The 10,687-nt window shown below is 30.9% G+C and overlaps 1 protein-coding gene across 1 annotated transcript; it reads right to left on the bottom strand.

Moving 5' to 3' along the window:
* Positions 1-850: 850 nt before the first annotated feature.
* LOC113517774 (uncharacterized) lies at positions 851-2,150 on the bottom strand. Its single transcript, XM_026902517.3, has one exon. It carries the CDS (start codon positions 2,076-2,078, stop codon positions 1,698-1,700), a length of 381 nt encoding a protein of 126 aa, XP_026758318.1. The 5' UTR covers positions 2,079-2,150; the 3' UTR covers positions 851-1,697.
* Positions 2,151-10,687: the final 8,537 nt, after the last annotated feature.

Genomic DNA, 10,687 nt, shown 5'->3' with positions numbered 1-10,687 from the left:
AAGTTAAATATTAAGTAAATATTATATCTATCACATTGTAATAATTTATTCATATTTTGTTAACTAAATTCTGAAATTTGAATAAACAATGATTAAATAAAAATAATATTTATAGTCGAAAGCTATCAGACTGACTTGACTGGGAGGGCAACTCCGCCTGTGTACATTTTCATTAGAACCTGATATCTATTTTAAAAGTGAATGCGCAAAAGTATTTAAATAAATAATTTAATTTATGTACACATACATGTACTAATGTATAAACATTAGTACAACAACATATAAATAAATATAAAGTAACATGTGTACAAGATAGACTTAATGCTAAGAGCATTCTCTGCCAGTCGACCTTAGGGAAGTGTTAGAATACTCGAATGCGGTACTAGTAATAATTAGTATATATACATACATAATAAAATTTACATATTTAAACAAATAAATATACACAAACATACTTACACATATATAAGATATACTGTGTTGTACACGAAGATGAGAATAATAAATAATAGTTAATAACTTGTATTTTTCTTTGCCTCAACATAGTATTGTATTAACTGTGCCTCAACTGTATTGTAACCAGTCGTTTCATCATAATATTCTTAGATAACAATAGGTATGTCAGTTTTTATCTATTGTTTTTTTTGTACAATACCAATGTCAAACTCTTTCAACTAACAAAATCTTAGAAATATCTAATATAGTAAGTATTGTAAGTAACAATTTTGTCATAATTATTTGACTTAATCTTACCATCAAATTAGTACAATTAAGTACATAAAGTATTAGGTGATGGTGTGTTATTTTTTTAATTTAATTCGGGTGTAGGTTTAAAAATAAAATTATGTAGTAACATTTTAAAATTTTATTAAAAACATCTCCTGATTTTCCAATACTGAAAAAAGAAACCAAGCTATCAAGAAATCTGACAATTATTTAATTCAATATGAATTTGTTTTACAATTTAAAATAATACAAACACAATATGTAAAATTACATAGTTTTTATAAAACTAAACCAAACTATTAAGCTAATGTCCAAATACAAAGACGGCAACGATTTTATGTTAGAGCAATTTAAATTACAAAAAAGGTCGTGCGTCAAATTTTAAAGGGGAATAACACCTGATATCCGCTTGAATACAAATTACAATATAGCAGAATTAAATCGCAACAAAATAATATTTAATTCAAACTAATCACGTCCTAATGAGTGCGAACAATTCAAATTACAAAAACAGTGGATACAATTATGTCGGGGAAAAACATCAGACTTCCGCTCGTATGAGGAAAGCCGAATGATTCCGCATTTGAACGGGCTTCAATGCATACTATCAATCATCTACATGTTAAAGATATATCTCAATTTTTTTTTTTATAACACCACGATATACTACCACACAGTTTTGAGCGCAAGGACAGTATGATCCATGCATGTGATCAATGTAAAAGAGGACAATTTTTGTCTCAAGGTTGGCCACTCATATGGCGGCTCATGAAGTGCTTTTTAATACATTTTCTTCCCATTATGATCCTTGTATCACTACAAAATTTTTATAAACACGCAAACTGTCAAAATCGCGCAATGTCTAACACTTGTCCAACGCATTGCTTTCGTTACACTTCACAGTAGTAAATCAAGCGATCGAGAAAGCATTTCTTCCGTATTCAAAGCCATTGTTTGCTGTTACAAATCGATCATCGCATCACAAATGTGAAGATCGACTCAATAACGTCGTCCAACTCCTTGCTGAATGGCGTCAACGGAGACAGCTGAGCGTCGCACGGCCCCGTCGGCTTCTTCTGTCCGTCCACCACGAGACAGCAGCGGTGTCCCACGAGCTGCACCTTGTCGCCGTTCCATCGCTTGTTAATAATAACACCACCATTAGCACCGACTAAGTTGATCGCGCCGTAGTTATTGACCACTTCGATGGTGCAGTCGTTTCCGATCACCTCAATGTCTCCTTGGTTGGTCGCGACACGGATGATACAATTATTTCCGACTACTTTCAACCGAGACGCGTTAGTCTCCATCGTGACTTTCTTCTTGTTTCCAACGACTGAGTATGCCTTCATTTTTTATTTTTCTACTCAACTTTCCTCACAAGATGTGTTTTATTTCAGAGTTAATAAATTGGAATGAATCAGCGTCGCGTACGCTTGGCCTTTATAGGCGCCCGCGCACGTGTCCGAGGAGGGACTCCCCTCTGATATCGTGCTCATTGATGAGAACGGCTCGTGTGTCGTGTCACATTTACGTACCGTTACGTATAACTATCTTGTACATGTATATATTGTTATTCCCCATGAAATTGGTGACAGGTAAAATACAAATTTCATGGTTTTCAGCGGTTTTAAAACAAGGCTATTTTGCCAAGGTTATCCATAATTTAGACCTAAACTCTTATAAATTTGTTGTTTTAGAGATTTTATCTACAGGAATATATTGAGATATTTTTTTTTAGTCAATAATAATATTTAGTTTTATTTTGTAAGAATGACCAGATTGATTTATGTGTATTTCAAGCATTGTATAGACTGATATTTCTTAAAAAAAAATAAGAAAGAAAATGTCTGAAAAATATACTTTAAAATTTAATAAAGAATAATAGGTAAGTATTATTATTATTATTAGATATACAAAATGAAACCCTGTTTTGATCCCTCCCCATAGTATGAGTTAGTACTGCGTTCAGTTGGGTCACCGGGTCAATACTGATAAAAAAACAGTACAGTCACTCATATCTACGTTAATATATATATATATATATATATATATATATATATATATATATATATATATATATATATATATATATATATATATATATATATTTTTTTTTATTATAATAACTCTCTTTAAACGAATCCAACAGGCAGATTTTTTTATACCATAATGCATATATAGATGTTTCTCACTTGTATTTTTATGTTTATATTACACGATGGCCAAATCAAAACCGGTTTTGGTACTTCTTGTTACAATCGACAGAATTGTTTGATTTGGTTGCGATTGTGTCTTTTTTACGTAATTTAAGATTGTGTTCTACATAAAAAAAATCCGACTTCGATTGAAAAGTGATGTCGGTTTTTTTATGGAACATAGCTTAAAATGGAAAACTAGTTATTTTGATAGAAAAACTAAACTACTGAACCGATTGTGATAATTTTTTTTTTATCTTAGAGTTATTATTTTAGAGTTATCTGTAAGTCCTTTTCATATAAAAAATATTTATTCACATCTTTTTATTCCTGACGGTATTAATATGCAAAAATTATATATATAAATATTATGTAAAAAAAATATAAAGAAAATACAATCGAATTAAAAGTCTCCTCTATTTTGAAGTCTGTTGAAAACAAAATGTAATTAATGTATTTAAAAATGCATCAAAAAATAAATTGGGTACTTTTATTTTGTTACTATGTTATTAGCACCTATTTTCTTTTTTATAATAAATAAGTAAATATATATAATTGTTTGTTACTATATTATATCTACTTTAATAAACTTTTTCTAAGAAACTAGTGAACTACATATTTTAAAACAGATCGTTCTAAGAATTTTTTTATCCATTTAATCTACGTAACTAGGTAGGTACATAGCAATTTATAACTTCAATTCTCTGCCAAAACGTTCCTAGAAGTGGAAAATTATTCTTTATTTCAATAAAAAATATTTACTTTATGATAAAACTAATAACTAAATACGCATAGCATGCATACGTAAATTTTATCTAAGTATGATTAGAATGGTCAATAGTTACAACTATATGAAAATATATCAATAAAAAACTGTTTTATTTTTTTTTGTAAAATTAGATAGATTTAGTCTAGTATCAATTAGCTAAGGTCATAATCATCGTCATCATCACATCAGCCTTTAACTGTTCACTGCTGAACATAAACCTCCCCCTTGGGTTTTGCCAGTAGTTGCCACGCTTGGCAGGCGGATTGGCCATAGTCGGGCTTTATAGATGTTTTAAAAGGAACGCTGCTGTCCATTCCTCACCCTCCCTTAGTCGACTTTTATGACACCCACAGGAAAGGAAGGGGTGGCCTACTCTATGATGGGGCCACACGGCCATTTCATTATGTCATAATGAAAGAAGTCAATTCTGTTCACCAAAAAATAAACGAGACTTCGACCGAGTGTGTAAGGTTCGAAAATAAATTAGACAAAGAACGCGGAATCGCGTTTGTTTAAAACCTTTCAGAACTTTGCTTGGAAACGAAGAACATTAATTTGAGATCGATAAGAGAGCATTATCAAATTCAAAAATAATTATAAATCGATTGAAAACAAAAATAAGAGTCAACATCACTATTTTTATTTGTTTATCTCAAAGAATATATATACTTACAGATTAGTATCACAGAAATTTTAACAAAATTCAGTAGTTTAGTTTTTAAAACAAAGTAACTTTCTTTACCATAATTGTAGGCGGTTTATAGTTGAACTTAGTTCGTAAATCTAATCATTTACGCTCTCAGTTTATACCAAATGAGATGCCTAATACGGAGTGAGTCAGACTTAAGGAGCAGACATCATTTCGAAAGGTTATTCCCTGGAGTCTGGACCACTTTTTTGGCCGGATTTAGAGTGCCGACGCATGTGGAGGTGGCAAACCGGTTTTATAGTTTACCAACATTGATTTAGAAAAAATGCTCACATACACAATCAGAGATTACAAAACGGCACTGAAAAAACATAGAACTACTTCATACAACCAAAATTTGTACCATGATTCGCTTAACTGATTTAAAAAAACATTTATTGAATTTTAAGTTCAAGTAATACATGCTTGAATAAAAATGTTTGATCTCGTTTTATCATCTTCTCATGGTGTAGTGATAGAAAGAGAAAGGTTATAATTCTAAAAATGCACTATATTAATTTTCGTTTCCTCATTTCTCCATTTCTTTTTTTTTTCTTTTTAAATTCCTTTTCTTTGGCCTCTACAGATAATTTTGCAAAGAAAACAATATCTACTAAAAGTATTTTTAAATTCAATTTTTATTATTGTATTTTATTGTATTAGCTATTAATTATCCACTGCGGAACTTAACATCGTTTGACTAGTAGGTTTTGCTAGTAGTTGCCACGCTTGGCAGGCGTATTGGCAATCACTGTTTGGTGGTGTTTTAAGAGGGACGCTGCTGCCCATTCCGCGACCATAAGCTGCCTTAATCGCGCTTACGACACCCACGGGAAAGGAAGGGGTGGCCTATTCTATGCCGGGATCTAGTCAGTAAATTTTACTTTTACAGCCTTATATAAATTATGTAAGGCACAATAAACAAAGTAAAATTAACAACGATTACTAAATAATTACTCATATTTTTTCCCGATTACAAAACTTGAATATCATCATTACTTTATCGCGCCATAACGCCGCTTGTAAAATATTACTTGTATTACCTATAATGAGTCATGGATGTAATCTTCGACTTTAGACCGGTGAATGGCATCACGAACTATGAAAGGGAGAGAACTATAATTCTAGTAATCCGAATATGATGTAAAAGTATCTTAAAACATTGATCATTGATTAAAAATTTATTTATGTTTTAATCGCCTTTTATTGAGGAGCTTTATCCTTTTCCATTCGGCTATATTTTTTGACTGCTTGCTTGCAATATCTTCGTGTATAATTGTGAACTAGTTTGAGTAATTCTTCTTTAATCGAAAAATATTTTTGCTCTCACATTAAATTCTCTTTCACTATAATAGTGCTACATAAATAAAATACACAATTAATAGCCTTTCTTCTCCTTATTTTTTAGGTTTCTTTTCCGCCAGCTTCGTGAATTTATCCCTTTGACTTGCCAGTTGGAATAGCTACTCGGCACTGGTATCCTGGTCCATTCCCATGTTTATGAACTCTGACTTTTTATGCATCTTTTATTTTTGTTCCATTATTAGGTATAGGTTTTTTTAAATGGTTGATAATGGAATGGCTACCCTACTCGCGCTATTGGTATACTATGCTAGGGTATTTACCGCACGCTCATGATTGATTGCAAACAATAAACTTTCTCTGCCAATACAATTGTAAATAAATTAGATTTGATAATAAATCAATATTAAGGTTATTGCAATCCGGAGATAATATAATACATTTGATAATAGAAATAGATTTTGGAAATTTAATTTTATATCTAACTACATTATAACTTTTTTTTTATACAACTTAGAATGGCAAACAAGCTAACGGCCCATCTGATGGAAAGTGGCAACCGTCGCCTATAGACATGAGCAGTACCATGGACATAACAGAGTATACTGTTTCGCCCATGATACCCCCCACGCGTTGCCATTCCTGAGGACTCAGGTGTTACTTCTCTGTACCCAGTAAATTCACGTTATATCCTACCCTTCAAACCGAAACACAGCCATGCAAACACAACTGCTTTACGGTTGAAACACGAATGGGACAGAGGTACCCAAACAATCGACTTTTGTACAAAGTCTTCTTCTGGTAAAACTTTATCATATCAGCCTTTAACTGTTGAACATAAGCCTTCCCTTGGAAGGTTCTGCCAGTAGTTTCTACGCTTGGCAGGCGGATTGGCAACCTTGACCTAATATAGAGAGTTCTTTAAACTATAGTTACAATATGGCATTAAAAGTAAACAAAGACAGTATAAGTAATAAAGTACACGGAATTAGTTTGTTTATCCGATAGCTGGATTTCCCCTAGCGTTTACCATTTCAATTCATTTGAACATAATCACAAGTCTAAATGCATTTTAAACATGCTGACCTGCCGACCGTTGGTGTAAAAAACAGGATGTGCAATCAGAGACTAAAAGAGGCTGTAACAATTGAGCCATCAACAAAATCATGCACTCATTTTCAAGCTAATGATAATTGTGATTGCCTATATAATATTACAGTATATATATATATATATATATATATATATATATATATATATATATATATATATATATATATTTGCCTTTTGTGTGCCGCCAAATTTTGAACAGTATATATACGTATACATATTTATATATATTAAGAGACTTTAATATTTTGTTGACTTTAATAGGTTGTCTGGGGGGAAAGGGATTGTTAACAATGGAGTTTGACAGCCCCATTGCTAGCAATATGCCCCATTAGGTTGACCTCCACGTGGTTCCCCCTGATAACCATCGTGAACAATTCTTGTTGAATTCGTCACGATGGACTAAATGACCTGCTTCATCCTCACCTATCATCCTTTACTGGTACCCCGCCGGTGTATAACGATAACGCAGGCGAGCTTACTATTCCATTATCATCCATTAACAACTGCGGTTGTCCCTCCCCCCTCCCCAAGGAGAGGACTATGTTTAGTAGAAGAAAGACGACGGATATGATATATATATATATATATATATATATATATATATATATATATATATATATATATATATATCGTTTAGTAAGTAATAATAGATTTTATATATAATCAACAAAAGTATGAAGACGTAATTTAATTTAATCCAATACCATAACTTTAGTCACTTCCTCGGTCATATCAGTAATCAAATACATCACACTAGTAATTCGTAACGTCTTATTATGCGTAACTCATGAGGAAAACAAATAAATAAATGATGGATGGATGAATGATGAATAAACTGGATGAAAATTCTCCATTTACTACAATTTAATACAGAGTAGAAGGAAATTCAAGATTTACTATTACGGATCCAGTTATTTGTACTAATTGCATGTTTTCCGTACAGATTTTAATCTTTAGACCAATTTTATGTTGTAAATAGCAGGGATGCAGCAATAAAACATATAAAGTAAAACACTTTTATTTTATGTTGACTGGGTACAGAGGAATAACACCTGAGTCCTCAGGAATGGCAACCAGTGATAGATCATGGGATGAAACAGTATACTCTGTTATGCTCATGTCTATAGGCGACGGTTACCACTTTCATCAGGTGGGCCGTCAGCTTGTTTGCCATTCTAAGTTGTATAAAAAAAAAAAATGTATTTGAGATATAAAATAATAAGTTTAGTGAAAAAAATACAAGACATGTCTTATAAAAATCTGATATAGAACAAACTTAAAAATAATACATTGTTCTAAAAAACCACAGTGTCAACAGCCAGTATTAAAACTTCAACATTTTATGTACAATATCTTACTATATTATTGTTATACTAGCTTTTAGCAGCGACTTTGTCCGCGTAGTAGACTATATTCATATATAAAAGTAACTATATTCTTCTCATATAATATATATATATATATATATATATATATATATATATACATTGTATATATATATATATATATATACATATTGATATATATATATATATATATATATATATATATATATATATATATATATATATATATATATATATATATACGAAACAGTATACTCTGTTGTGTCCATTCTCATGTCTATAGGCGACGGTTATAATTTTCCATCAGGTGGAATTTCATCTTGTTTGCCATTCTAAGTTGTATAAAAAAATATATATATACTAAATTTCATAGTGATTGGTTAAGCCGTTAAGGTGCTACATGGTAACAAACAAACTTACTTACACATTTATAATATTAGTATGGATTGCTACTATTTATCTATATTCATATCTCGGTTACGTGAACGAAGTCATGGGTAAAAACTAAGATAAAAAAAAATATTAAAACTAATGATCGGATGGCCATAAAAACATAGAATGGCGTTTTTGTCACTATACATCTACCCATGTAGAATACAAATTGTATTTATTTATATAGATTTGTTAACCAACTTCGAAAAAGGAGGAGGTTATTTTAGAAACATTTATAAATCGTCATATTTTAATTATTATTATTATTACTCTGAGTTTAGAATGTTGTCTGCTAAGAAGAACCGTAAGGGACTCAATGGTGTATTCGTTGAGTTTATATTGTCCAATGTACATATTATATATTTCCTACTTCCTCTTCGTTCTACGAAAAAATAAAATTTTATATCACTACAACATCGAGGAAAATTCACAGCTTGACATTTTCCTATATCTTTTTTTTTTGTGTAGTCATAACATTTAGTATTATTAGTGACTCACCGTACTATTACCAAATTGATGTAATCGCGAGAAATGGTATGAGTCACCATGTAGACACAACAAACTCGCGCGCACAATACGCTTGCCCTAAGAACAACGAGCGAAGAAGGGACAAGGCTTCTTGTTATTATAATACTGCCACTTTGCCTATAATAAATGTAATTTGGAAAAAGTAGGTACAGTCAACACGAAAATAGACTGCTTACATACATAAAGGATAGTAACTAGGATCTTAAGCAAGTTAACTTTTTCATAAAAAAAAAATATCGTCTATAGATAGATACCTCTCAATAGATATATAGTTAAATGTCTGTAAACTAGCTATAAATACCGTAAATTAGATAGATCTATGAAAAACCATAGATTTAAGTATAATATATATTCTTCTTTATTTCTTTATTCTTTATATATATATATATATATTCTTCTTTCATATTTCTTATTTCTTAAGTATAGTATTACCTTAGATCGCACGGAATAAATAAAAAGATATATTAGCTTTTTATTTATACTTTATTGTACACAAAAATTACATTTTTGTAATTTATTTTGTATGAAGATGTACAACAGGCGATCTTGGGGGGAAAGGGATTGTTAGTAATGGAGACTAAGAATCCCATTGCTAGCAATATACCCGACCAGGTCGACCTCCTCGCGGTTCCCCCTGGAAACTATCATGGTTAATTCCTGATGAATTTATCATGATGGCCTGTTTTCATTCTCATCAATCACCCTTCACTGGTACTCCGTCAGCGTATCCCGTTAGCGCAAGCGGGGTTACCATTCCATTTTCACCCATAAAAAAAACAGGCGACCTTAATTTTGTAAGAGTTCTATTAGTATTTTATATTAGCTTTAATACGCAAAGTTTTGATACCTTGGATTATATTAGTGTTAAATACGTAGAGCTTTCTAATTTGTTAAAAAATATATGTTTTTATATATTTTTTTGGTGGTGGTAAACAAGCATACGGCCCATCTATTGGGAAACGGAGTTAGCGTAATCTAAGAACGCCTGTAATACCAGAGATGTCACGTATAACTTGTATTAGTCGTTGATGAAGCTTTCTATAGGTGAAATCATTTTTAAAATCGATTGAGTAGTTTTTGAATTTATCCATTTACAAAATAAACATACAAAAATCGAGTCTTTCCTCTTTATAATATTAGTATAGATAGCTGACAAAGATTTTTTTTTTAATTATTTGGTATTTAAGTAGGCTTATTATGTTATATTACGTTAGTAAAAAGCACAAAAGATAAACATACATAGAAAGCATAGAAAGATCGCAGTGTCACATCTTTTTATGCCTAAAAATTCCGTCTTTCAATGATTTATAAATTTATTTTTTATTTAATATTTATGTATTTTAATGTTTTCATTGATATTTTATCAATAGTAAAAAAAAATATTTTGTTTCAGCTAGTTACGAAACTGATAAGAGAATAATACTCTGCCAGTACAAAGGAAGTAGGTATTATGTTGATTTTATTGTCTTAAAAGATATACAAGATATATAGGTATCAAGAAAATGATGACAACTACAGATAGAAAATTAAAAATTTGTCTTTGATAAAAAAAAGTATCTAATCGATTGACAGATGTGCTCAATAG

The sequence above is a fragment of the Galleria mellonella genome, unplaced genomic scaffold (genome assembly GCF_026898425.1).
Source record: "Galleria mellonella isolate WM207_F2 unplaced genomic scaffold, CSIRO_AGI_GalMel_v1 utg83, whole genome shotgun sequence".
NCBI classification, from domain to species: domain Eukaryota; kingdom Metazoa; phylum Arthropoda; class Insecta; order Lepidoptera; family Pyralidae; genus Galleria; species Galleria mellonella.
Note: the sequence above shows the minus strand (reverse complement) of the source record. Positions and strands in the feature narration are given on the sequence as shown.